General features: G+C 43.3%; 1 protein-coding gene across 2 annotated transcripts in view; it reads left to right on the top strand.

Moving 5' to 3' along the window:
* tpcn3 (two pore segment channel 3) overlaps positions 1-12,682 on the top strand; it is a 45,514-nt gene that overhangs the window by 14,149 nt on the left and 18,683 nt on the right. For both annotated transcript variants that reach the window (XM_084043871.1, XM_084043870.1), the window contains 5 exons: positions 598-724; positions 4,203-4,410; positions 5,371-5,515; positions 5,728-5,913; positions 9,139-9,203. In XM_084043871.1, the coding sequence (XP_083899997.1) occupies positions 598-724; positions 4,203-4,410; positions 5,371-5,515; positions 5,728-5,913; positions 9,139-9,203 (731 nt within the window). The remainder of the gene's footprint in view (positions 1-597; positions 725-4,202; positions 4,411-5,370; positions 5,516-5,727; positions 5,914-9,138; positions 9,204-12,682) is intronic.

The following is a 12,682-nucleotide window of genomic DNA, read 5'->3' as shown; positions in this document are numbered from 1 at the left end:
CAGCTAGAAGGTCCTGGGTTCAATTCCCGCCAGGGACGCTGTGGGTGCTCGGGGCGTGTCTTCTCCTCCGCGTCATTAGCGCCCATACCCTAGGTGGGGTTGGTGAAAGCCAAGGGCCTTTCTGTGTGGAGTTTGCATGTTCTCCCCGTGTCTCCTAGAATAGTTAATACCCTCACAAAAACATGTAGTAATCCTGGTCACTATACTGCCTCCCCCATGACAGCCGGGGCGCCTGATGGAGGGGAAAGGAACTGGTTGGAATAACGTGTTCCTTCCACGCGTTACGTCCTACCAGGGAAACTCCCCCCTGTCAGGTGACAAGAAGGTCAGTTGGTTCTCATGCATTGAAGGAGGCATGAGCTCGGCCCTGGCCTCCCTAGGCTGGTGGGGGGAGTGTAGTGCCCAGGATCACTTAGAAAATTGGCACCGGGTGAAAAATAAGGGTTAAAGAAAAGAAAAGAAAAAAAAAAGCATGTTGCCATGGTTACGGGGCTGCCCAGCTATGGGACCAACTGCCTCCCAGGTTTCCAGATCATGTGCGCATATCCCCCCGCGGATGCGTATATGTATGTAATGTGAACATGTGTTTTCTTCCAGGATGCCAGCGTACAACCACAGCTCCTTCTTTGCAGTTTTCTTCATCCTCTACATCCTCATCAACACATACATCTTTATGTCCATCTTCCTGGCTGTGGTTTATAACAACTATAAGAAATACCTCAAGGTACTGTCTGTCTGTCTGTCTGTCTGTCTGTCTGTCTGTCTGTCTGTCTGTCTGTCTGTCTGTCTGTCTGTGGTTTATAACAGCCACAGACAGTGGGGTACAGATGTGTGTCTGGTATTAATATGATAATATAATATAATAAACTTTATTTATAGAGCACCTTTTTAAACAATGTTACAAAGTGCTTAACAACATAAAATCAAACAGTGAATCAAAGATCATAGACAATTACAACAGTAAAGATAACACATAACAACAGTATCAGTGAGTATAGAATAGATGCACCGAATCTCTGCTGTTTAGGAGGTTAAGAATAGCCTGGTAAACCCTCCCTCCGGAAATCTCATTTGTAATTTATTTCAGGAGTGAGTCTGGCCTGATCGCCCATTCTGCAATATTGGCTGTGGGCTGGAGTTGGGCGGGAGTAATACCGTTGACTGACAACCCCTTCAGCCAATGATCGTTGTTCCCCTCCAGCCAATCAGCAGTGCATTTTTACCACCTCCAGACTAACGTGACGCAACGAGACTTTTGAGACGGCCATGCCCAAAATAGGTTGCCTTATTCGGATACAATGCGTGTCACTGCCCGCCCCTGCCGGTTCTCTACATTCTTATTTTTAAATAGGCTCTGTCATGATTAATTGACCACATATATGAAGTTAAACAACTAAATTCTATCCAAGCGATATCTTAAAAGTAAATTCCGTGCCTCAAAAAAGAAATTTGAGAGCGTTTTAAAACCGAAAGTAAAAAGTGTAACTGCCCACAGAAAACAATGGCGGCTCGTTCCATTTTTGTCGGCTGCACTCGGTCCCCTTCGGGCTCACTCGAACTCGCCACCTGATTGGCCAATCGTCGCTGTCAATCACAGAACGATGAGCGACGACGCCGATAGGCTCGTCCATTTGGTGAACGGGCTAGAAACGCCCAGACAAGCCTTCAGGCCAGACTCCTTCCTGAAATCAGGGACGTGCACAGATAGACTCTAGGTGGTGCTAGAGCACCTGCCCTTTGCCCTCTTGACCAGAAGTGCCCTTTTTTTTTTTAAGTTTTTTTTTTTTTCAGTTTACAGCAGGGGTCTTCAACAGGGGGTCCGGGACCCCTAGGGGGTCTTCAGAGTTACTGCAGGGGGTCCGCCAAATCTTCTATGTGATATGATTTTTCTTTTTACCATAACCACTCGAAACCTAGCATCCCTTTTCTGAGGAGAACTTTTGCCAAAAATAGCAGATCTACAAGCCCACAACGCCTCGCGTTGCGAGGCGTTGTGAGCTTGTAGATCTGCTATTTTTGGCAAAGAGGTATAGGTGTAGAGGGAAAAAAGAGCAGACCAAGTCAACAAAAAAAAGTATAATTTACTTGAGCACCTGCCCCTCAAAATGTCTGTGCACGCCACTGCCTGAAATCAAATGGAAATGAGATTTTCCGGCGTGTGTGTGTGTCCGGCTTTACCAGACTAGGTTAAGAAGGCCTTTCTATCCACCTGTTTCTTGGCTGTGTGTTTTCCACTTCCTGTCGGATTTCATTGGATATCATTAGTCATCTGACCGGTTTCATAGGATTTCATTGGATCAAAAGACAGGAAGTGGAACACAGTGAGAAGCCTAGGAAACAGGTGGATAGAAATGAGTAGGGTTGTCCGATATTGGCTTTTTTACCGATAACCGATATTCGGTTCTTAAGTCTGACGTAATTTTGTAGTCCGACGTCGCGTCCGGGTCCAAAAGGCACCAGCGCCGTCCACTCTTCATTGTAAACAACATGTTGGAACCCGTAAATCTTTTTACAATAACCTCCTTTTTCAGAAATGAACCATTGAGGCTTAATAAGGGTCTTAATGCTAATATCATAGAAGTACAAAGTATTTATTTATTATTATGATTTAACATTATTATTATTAACATTAAAACACTTGGACCCGGAAGTTATTCTAGCGGGGCGCAACGTCACGTCTGAACAACCGAATACCGATATTGTCCAACTCTTAATTACCGATACCGATATCAACCGATACCGATATATGCGGGGATTATTGTGATTAGGGTAAGCTCAAATTTCATATCACACACACCATATACAGTAAGAACTCCTGTAACTTATTTATAAAGCAAAAAAAAAAAAAAAAAAAAAAAAAAAATGTTTTTTTTTTCAAAAACCGATACCGATATTTTCCCGATATCAATTTTTATGCTAATATCGGCCGATAATATCGGGAGGCCGATAAAATCGGACATCCCTAGAAATGAGTGTACTGAGTACCTGCCTGTAGTAATGTAGTAATGATAATCACAGTACTGTTTCTGTCCACCAGGAGGAGGTATGGTCTAGTTCATTGGTTCTCAAAGTGGGGTCCGGGGACCCCCAGGGGTACTTGAGGGGGTTCCAGGGGGTCCCCAGCTAAATGATGGACAGGAACCAAATGGACCCTTATGGGTCTGTAACTCTGAGAGTGTAGAAATGGAACCAAATGGACCCGTTAGGGTCTGTAACTCTGAGAGTTAAATTAACATTGATTTTACAATATATATTGGGGTCCCAGAGATATAAATGCCATTAAATGGGGGTCCGTAGCTCTAATGCATGTCAAACTGGGGTTCCTTGAAATTAAAATGGTTGAGAATCACTGCTAGAACCATAACAAATCTTCTCTTATGGGGGTCCCTGGCGTATCTTTTCAAATGGGGGTCGGCGGGGCTAATAAGTGTCAATTTGGGGGTCCTGGCATGAAAAAGTTTGAGAACCACTGGTCTAGTTGTAGTAATGATAATCACAGTACTGTTTCTGTCCACCAGGAGGAGGTATGGTCTAGTTGTAGTAATGATAATCACAGTACTGTTTCTGTCCACCAGGAGGAGGTATGGTCTAGTTGTAGTAATGATAATCACAGTACTGTTTCTGTCCACCAGGAGGAGGTACGGTCTAGTTGTAGTAATGATAATCACAGTACTGTTTCTGTCCACCAGGAGGAGGTATGGTCTAGTTGTACCAATGATAATCACAGTACTGTTTCTGTCCACCAGGAGGAGGTATGGTCTAGTTGTACTAATGATAATCACAGTACTGTTTCTGTCCACCAGGAGGAGGTATGGTCTAGTTGTAGTAATGATAATCACAGTACTGTTTCTGTCCACCAGGAGGAGGTATGGTCTAGTTGTAGTAATGATAATCACAGTACTGTTTCTGTCCACCAGGAGGAGGTATGGTCTAGTTGTACTAATGATAATCACAGTACTGTTTCTGTCCACCAGGAGGAGGTATGGTCTAGTTGTAGTAATGATAATCACAGTACTGTTTCTGTCCACCAGGAGGAGGTATGGTCTAGTTGTAGTAATGATAATCACAGTACTGTTTCTGTCCACCAGGAGGAGGTATGGTCTAGTTGTAGTAATGATAATCACAGTACTGTTTCTGTCCACCAGGAGGAGGTATGGTCTAGTTGTACTAATGATAATCACAGTACTGTTTCTGTCCACCAGGAGGAGGTACGGCAGCTGGTCAGGGCCAAAAGACACAAGATGGTCCGAGCGTTCGCCGTGCTCCAGGAGAGGAAGGAGGAAGGGGCGGAGCCGGGCGTGTGTCAGACTTCCTGGAACCAGCTGGTGCAGCGCGTCCAGCCGGACATTAGCTCCGCCCACCGAGAGCTGCTGTGGAGCGTGTCTGACCCCGCCCACACCGGACGGACAGGTGAGTGGGCGGGGCCTTAAAAAAAAACAAAAAAAAAACAACGTTCCTAGTGGTAGGAATTGCGTACTACAGCTGAACAGAGATCGGCTTCTAAAGCCTGCAGGAGGGGCTTGTTTTGTACAAAATGCCTCAAATCATAAACGCAGTATCCGCTTGCCGTAAACCAGTGGTTCTCAAACTTTTTCATGTCAAGGACCCCCAAATTGACACTTATTTAGCCCGCGGACCCCCATTTGAAAAGATAAGCCAGGGACCCCCATAAGAGAAGATTTGTAGGGCTCTAGCAGTGATTCTCAATCATTGTAATTTAAGGACCCCCCCAGTTTGATGTGCATTAGGCTACAGACCCCCATTTAATGGCATTTCTATCTCTGGGACCCCAATTTATATTGTTAAATCAATGTTAATTCAACTCTGAGAGTGTACAAATGGAACCAAATAGACCCGTTAGGGTCCATTTGGTTCCATTTGTACACTCTCAGAGTTGCAGACCTATAAGGGTCCATTTGGTTCCTATAAATCATTTAGCTGGGGACCCCCTGGTATCCCCTCAAGTACCCCTGGGGGTCCCCGGACCCCACTTTGAGAACCAATGCCGTAAACCTTTGCACGCACATCCCCACTAGGCCGAGGAACACATGCCAACCTTTTCACATTGTCCTGTTATAGCGCCACCAGGAGGCCGACTTTTACTAAATATTTTTTACTCATACAGATTTTGTCCAAACATCACACACATCGTACACAGTATCTCTAGAGTCATGTGATCAACACAGATCTGTCAGATCTTTCATATTCCATCCTGATTGGTGTATTTGGAACATTGCTGTTAAGCTACAGCAAAACCTACCTGACCTGGCGGAGATCTGAGCTCCGAGGAAAAACACTTTTTCTACTTTATTTACTCATGCCGTCGGATATACAAGATATGTCTGTCTGTCTGTCTGTCTGTCTCTACAGGTAAGCTAGCGTTCGTCCAGTTAGCTGACCTCCTAAACATCCAGGTGATCACCATGAAGTCCAGGCCACACCCCCTCCACAACAGATTCCCCGCCCTCTATGAGGCCACGCCCAGCCGGCTGCTCTGTCGAATGGTCCGCCACAGGTGAGAGCCAATCGGGTTAGAACTAGTCAGGTGACAACCAATCAGGTTAGACCTAGTCAGGTGACAACCAATCAGTCAGTAAATGTTATAAAACAATGAATTAACAAACATTTTAACTGTGTGTGTGTGTGTGTGTGTGTGTGTGTGTGTGTGTGTGTGTGTGTGTGTGTGTGTGTGTGTGTGTGTGTGTGTGTGTGTGTGTGTGTGTGTAGGGGGTTTGCCATCCTCTATGACGTCATCATATTAATAAATGCAGTGTTCATTGGGTTGGACGAGGAGAACCCTGTGGTCGGGGTCTCTGAGTGGGTTTTCCTGTCTCTGTATCTCCTGGAGATCCTCCTCAAACTCTACACCTTCGAACCACGAGCCTTCTACTCCAGACACAACTTCTGGAACTGGTAACAACAACATACAGCATTATTATTATTATTATTTAATAATAACCCTGTTGTCCAGGGTGTTTTAGAGAAGAGAGAAGAGTCTAGGACGTGTGGAGCGTTGTCCAGGGTGTTTTAGAGAAGAGAGAAGAGTCTAGGATGTGTGGAGCGTTGTCCAGGGTGTTTTAGAGAAGGGAGAAGAGTCTAGGATGCGTGGAGCGTTGTCCAGGGTGTTTTAGAGAAGAGAGAAGAGTCTAGGACGTGTGGAGCGTTGTCCAGAGTGTTTTAGAGAAGAGAGAAGAGTCTAGGACGTGTGGAGCGTTGTCCAGAGTGTTTTAGAGAAGAGAGAAGAGTCTAGGACGTGTGGAGCGTTGTTTTAGAGAAGAGAGAAGAGTCTAGGACGTGTGGAGCGTTGTCCAGAGTGTTTTAGAGAAGAGAGAAGAGTCTAGGACGTGTGGAGCGTTGTCCAGGGTGTTTTAGAGAAGAGAGAAGAGTCTAGGACGTGTGGGGCGTTGTCCAGAGTGTTTTAGAGAAGAGAGAAGAGTCTAGGACGTGTGGGGCGTTGTCCAGAGTGTTTTAGAGAAGAGAGAAGAGTCTAGGACGTGTGGAGCGTTGTCCAGAGTGTTTTAGAGAAGAGAGAAGAGTCTAGGACGTGTGGGGCGTTGTCCAGAGTGTTTTAGAGAAGAGAGAAGAGTCTAGGACGTGTGGAGCGTCGTCCAGGGTGTTTTAGAGAAGAGAGAAGAGTCTAGGACGTGTGGAGCGTCGTCCAGGGTGTTTTAGACAAGAGAGAAGAGTCTAGGACGTGTGGAGCGTCGTCCAGAGTGTTTTAGAGAAGAGAGAAGAGTCTAGGACGTGTGGAGCGTCGTCCAGAGTGTTTTAGAGAAGAGAGAAGAGTCTAGGACGTGTGGAGCGTTGTCCAGGGTGTTTTAGAGAAGAGAGAAGAGTCTAAGACGTGTGGGGCGTTGTCCAGAGTGTTTTAGAGAAGAGAGAAGAGTCTAGGACTTGTGGGGCGTTGTCCAGGGTGTTTTAGAGAAGAGAGAAGAGTCTAGGACGTGTGGAGCGTTGTCCAGAGTGTTTTAGAGAAGAGAGAAGAGTCTAGGACGTGTGGAGCGTTGTCCAGGGTGTTTTAGAGAAGAGAGAAGAGTCTAGGACGTGTGGAGCGTTGTCCAGGGTGTTTTAGAGAAGAGAGAAGAGTCTAGGACGTGTGGAGCGTTGTCCAGGGTGTTTTAGAGAAGGGAGAAGAGTCTAGGACGTGTGGAGCGTTGTCCAGGGTGTTTCAGAGAAGGGAGAAGAGTCTAGGACGTGTGGAGCGTTGTCCAGGGTGTTTTAGAGAAGGGAGAAGAGTCTAGGACGTGTGGAGCGTTGTCCAGAGTGTTTTAGAGAAGAGAGAAGAGTCTAGGACGTGTGGAGCGTTGTCCAGAGTGTTTTAGAGAAGAGAGAAGAGTCTAGGACGTGTGGAGCGTTGTCCAGGGTGTTTTAGAGAAGAGAGAAGAGTCTAGGACGTGTGGAGCGTTGTCCAGAGTGTTTTAGAGAAGAGAGAAGAGTCTAGGACGTGTGGGGCGTTGTCCAGAGTGTTTTAGAGAAGAGAGAAGAGTCTAGGACGTGTGGAGCGTCGTCCAGGGTGTTTTAGAGAAGAGAGAAGAGTCTAGGACGTGTGGAGCGTCGTCCAGAGTGTTTTAGAGAAGAGAGAAGAGTCTAGGACGTGTGGAGCGTTGTCCAGGGTGTTTTAGAGAAGAGAGAAGAGCGTTGTCCAGAGTGTTTTAGAGAAGGGAGAAGAGTCTAGGACGTGTGGAGCGTTGTCCAGAGTGTTTTAGAGAAGAGAGAAGAGTCTAGGACGTGTGGAGCATTGTCCAGAGTGTTTTAGAGAAGCGAGAAGAGTCTAGGACGTGTGGAGCGTTGTCCAGGGTGTTTTAGAGAAGAGAGAAGAGTCTAGGACGTGTGGAGCGTTGTCCAGAGTGTTTTAGAGAAGAGAGAAGAGTCTAGGACGTGTGGGGCGTTGTCCAGAGTGTTTTAGAGAAGAGAGAAGAGTCTAGGACGTGTGGAGCGTCGTCCAGGGTGTTTTAGAGAAGAGAGAAGAGTCTAGGACGTGTGGAGCGTCGTCCAGGGTGTTTTAGAGAAGAGAGAAGAGTCTAGGACGTGTGGAGCGTCGTCCAGGGTGTTTTAGAGAAGAGAGAAGAGTCTAGGACGTGTGGAGCGTCGTCCAGAGTGTTTTAGAGAAGAGAGAAGAGTCTAGGACGTGTGGAGCGTCGTCCAGAGTGTTTTAGAGAAGAGAGAAGAGTCTAGGACGTGTGGAGCGATGTCCAGGGTGTTTTAGAGAAGAGAGAAGAGTCTAGGACGTGTGGAGCGTTGTCCAGAGTGTTTTAGAGAAGAGAGAAGAGTCTAGGACGTGTGGAGCGTTGTCCAGGGTGTTTTAGAGAAGAGAGAAGAGTCTAAGACGTGTGGGGCGTTGTCCAGAGTGTTTTAGAGAAGAGAGAAGAGTCTAGGACGTGTGGAGCGTTGTCCAGGGTGTTTTAGAGAAGAGAGAAGAGTCTAGGACGTGTGGAGCGTTGTCCAGAGTGTTTTAGAGAAGAGAGAAGAGTCTAGGACGTGTGGAGCGTTGTCCAGGGTGTTTTAGAGAAGAGAGAAGAGTCTAGGACGTGTGGAGCGTTGTCCAGGGTGTTTTAGAGAAGAGAGAAGAGTCTAGGACGTGTGGAGCGTTGTCCAGGGTGTTTCAGAGAAGGGAGAAGAGTCTAGGACGTGTGGAGCGTTGTCCAGGGTGTTTCAGAGAAGGGAGAAGAGTCTAGGACGTGTGGAGCGTTGTCCAGAGTGTTTTAGAGAAGAGAGAAGAGTCTAGGACGTGTGGAGCGTTGTCCAGAGTGTTTTAGAGAAGAGAGAAGAGTCTAGGACGTGTGGAGCGTTGTCCAGGGTGTTTTAGAGAAGAGAGAAGAGTCTAGGACGTGTGGAGCGTTGTCCAGAGTGTTTTAGAGAAGAGAAAAGAGTCTAGGACGTGTGGAGCGTTGTCCAGAGTGTTTTAGAGAAGAGAGAAGAGTCTAGGACGTGTGGAGCGTTGTCCAGAGTGTTTTAGAGAAGAGAGTAGAGTCTAGGACGTGTGGAGCGTTGTCCAGAGTGTTTTAGAGAAGAGAGAAGAGTCTAGGACGTGTGGAGCGTTGTCCAGGGTGTTTTAGAGAAGAGAGAAGAGTCTAGGACGTGTGGAGCGTTGTCCAGGGTGTTTTAGAGAATTCATATCTGTCTCATCTATCTGGACAGGTTTGACACCCTCATCGTTGTCTCAGCTCTCATCGCCACAATAGCAAATGGAGCCATGAAACAGGGTGAGTACAACAACAACAACGGCAACAGACAACAACAGAAAAAACTACGTTGGAGCTTTTATTTTGTGGGGGGAATTTCTATTGAGCAGTTATTGACAAAAACTGTCTGGAGGTTTTCCAAAGAGATAGACAGGCCCCACTCGATTTTAAATTGGGGGGAAAACTATTTTATGGACGATAGAAACATTGTCAGCCAAGAAAAATCCATCAGAAGGACAGCTGGAACACAATCGTCCACTCGCCCTCAGAAAAGTTGACCGTGAGCTAGATTAGCAACGTTTGGTTTATGTTCCCCCCAGAATACGTAAACTGGGGTTCATGTGGTTTATCAGATTATCTTTATATCTTATTGCATGAGTCGAGTTTCAGCACAAGCAGCACTGAGATCAGAGATCTGTTTCCCTCTTTCCAGCTCCGTCTGAATACCAAAACACTCGCCCCAAAGCACTCGCCCCAAAACACTCGCCCCAAAGCACTCGCCCCAAAACACTCGCCCCAAAACACTCGCCCCGGGGCAAACCCGGGCCGGCGGGATTCACCTGGTATTCCTAAACGTAACCTCAGTAAAACTATGCCTAAACATAATCTTATTCCTAAACTGAACCTCTGTAAAACTATGCCTAAACATAACCTTATTCCTAAACTGAACCTCTGTAAAACTATGCCTAAACATAACCTCAGTAAAACTATGCCTAAACATAACCTTATTCCTAAACATAACCTCAGTAAAACTATGCCTAAACATAACCTTATTCCTAAACATAACCTCAGTAAAACTATGCCTAAACCTAACCTTATTCCTAAACTGAACCTCTGTAAAACTATGCCTAAACATAATCTTATTCCTAAACTTAACCTCAGTAAAACTATGCCTAAACATAATCTTATTCCTAAACTGAACCTCAGTAAAACTATGCCTAAACATAACCTTATTCCTAAACGTAACCTCAGTAAAACTATGCCTAAACATAACCTTATTCCTAAACGTAACCTCAGTAAAACTATGCCTAAACATAACCTTATTCCTAAACTGAACCTCAGTAAAACTATGCCTAAACATAACCTTATTCCTAAACTGAACCTCTGTAAAACTATGCCTAAACATAACCTTATTCCTAAACTGAACCTCTGTAAAACTATGACTAAACATAACCTTATTCCTAAACGTAACCTCAGTAAAACTATGCCTAAACATAACCTTATTCCTAAACGTAACCTCAGTAAAACTATGACTAAACATAACCTTATTCCTAAACGTAACCTCAGTAAAACTATGCCTAAACATAACCTTATTCCTAAACTGAACCTCTGTAAAACTATGACTAAACATAACCTTATTCCTAAACTGAACCTCAGTAAAACTATGACTAAACATAACCTTATTCCTAAACGTAACCTCAGTAAAACTATGCCTAAACATAACCTTATTCCTAAACGTAACCTCAGTAAAACTATGACTAAACATAACCTTATTCCTAAACGTAACCTCAGTAAAACTATGACTAAACATAACCTTATTCCTAAACTGAACCTCTGTAAAACTATGCCTAAACATAATCTTATTCCTAAACTGAACCTCTGTAAAACTATGCCTAAACATAACCTTATTCCTAAACTGAACCTCTGTAAAACTATGCCTAAACATAACCTTATTCCTAAACATAACCTCAGTAAAACTATGCCTAAACATAACCTTATTCCTAAACATAACCTCAGTAAAACTATGCCTAAACATAACCTTATTCCTAAACATAACCTCAGTAAAACTATGCCTAAACCTAACCTTATTCCTAAACTGAACCTCTGTAAAACTATGCCTAAACATAATCTTATTCCTAAACTTAACCTCAGTAAAACTATGCCTAAACATAATCTTATTCCTAAACTGAACCTCAGTAAAACTATGCCTAAACATAACCTTATTCCTAAACGTAACCTCAGTAAAACTATGCCTAAACATAACCTTATTCCTAAACGTAACCTCAGTAAAACTATGCCTAAACATAACCTTATTCCTAAACTGAACCTCAGTAAAACTATGCCTAAACATAACCTTATTCCTAAACTGAACCTCTGTAAAACTATGCCTAAACATAACCTTATTCCTAAACTGAACCTCTGTAAAACTATGACTAAACATAACCTTATTCCTAAACGTAACCTCAGTAAAACTATGCCTAAACATAACCTTATTCCTAAACGTAACCTCAGTAAAACTATGACTAAACATAACCTTATTCCTAAACGTAACCTCAGTAAAACTATGCCTAAACATAACCTTATTCCTAAACTGAACCTCTGTAAAACTATGACTAAACATAACCTTATTCCTAAACTGAACCTCAGTAAAACTATGACTAAACATAACCTTATTCCTAAACGTAACCTCAGTAAAACTATGCCTAAACATAACCTTATTCCTAAACGTAACCTCAGTAAAACTATGACTAAACATAACCTTATTCCTAAACGTAACCTCAGTAAAACTATGACTAAACATAACCTTATTCCTAAACTGAACCTCTGTAAAACTATGCCTAAACATAATCTTATTCCTAAACTGAACCTCTGTAAAACTATGCCTAAACATAACCTTATTCCTAAACTGAACCTCTGTAAAACTATGCCTAAACATAACCTTATTCCTAAACATAACCTCAGTAAAACTATGCCTAAACATAACCTTATTCCTAAACATAACCTCAGTAAAACTATGCCTAAACATAACCTTATTCCTAAACATAACCTCAGTAAAACTATGCCTAAACCTAACCTTATTCCTAAACTGAACCTCTGTAAAACTATGCCTAAACATAATCTTATTCCTAAACTTAACCTCAGTAAAACTATGCCTAAACATAATCTTATTCCTAAACTGAACCTCAGTAAAACTATGCCTAAACATAACCTTATTCCTAAACGTAACCTCAGTAAAACTATGCCTAAACATAACCTTATTCCTAAACGTAACCTCAGTAAAACTATGCCTAAACATAACCTTATTCCTAAACTGAACCTCAGTAAAACTATGCCTAAACATAACCTTATTCCTAAACTGAACCTCTGTAAAACTATGCCTAAACATAACCTTATTCCTAAACTGAACCTCTGTAAAACTATGACTAAACATAACCTTATTCCTAAACGTAACCTCAGTAAAACTATGCCTAAACATAACCTTATTCCTAAACGTAACCTCAGTAAAACTATGACTAAACATAACCTTATTCCTAAACGTAACCTCAGTAAAACTATGCCTAAACATAACCTTATTCCTAAACGTAACCTCAGTAAAACTATGACTAAACATAACCTTATTCCTAAACGTAACCTCAGTAAAACTATGACTAAACATAACCTTATTCCTAAACTGAACCTCTGTAAAACTATGCCTAAACATAACCTTATTCCTAAACTGAACCTCTGTAAAACTATGCCTAAACATAACCTTATTCCTAAACTGAACCTCTGTAAAACTA

This window comes from Gymnoscopelus microlampas, assembly GCF_963454915.1.
Source record: "Gymnoscopelus microlampas genome assembly, chromosome: 2".
Taxonomy (NCBI): Eukaryota; Metazoa; Chordata; class Actinopteri; order Myctophiformes; family Myctophidae; genus Gymnoscopelus; species Gymnoscopelus microlampas.
Note: the sequence above shows the minus strand (reverse complement) of the source record. Positions and strands in the feature narration are given on the sequence as shown.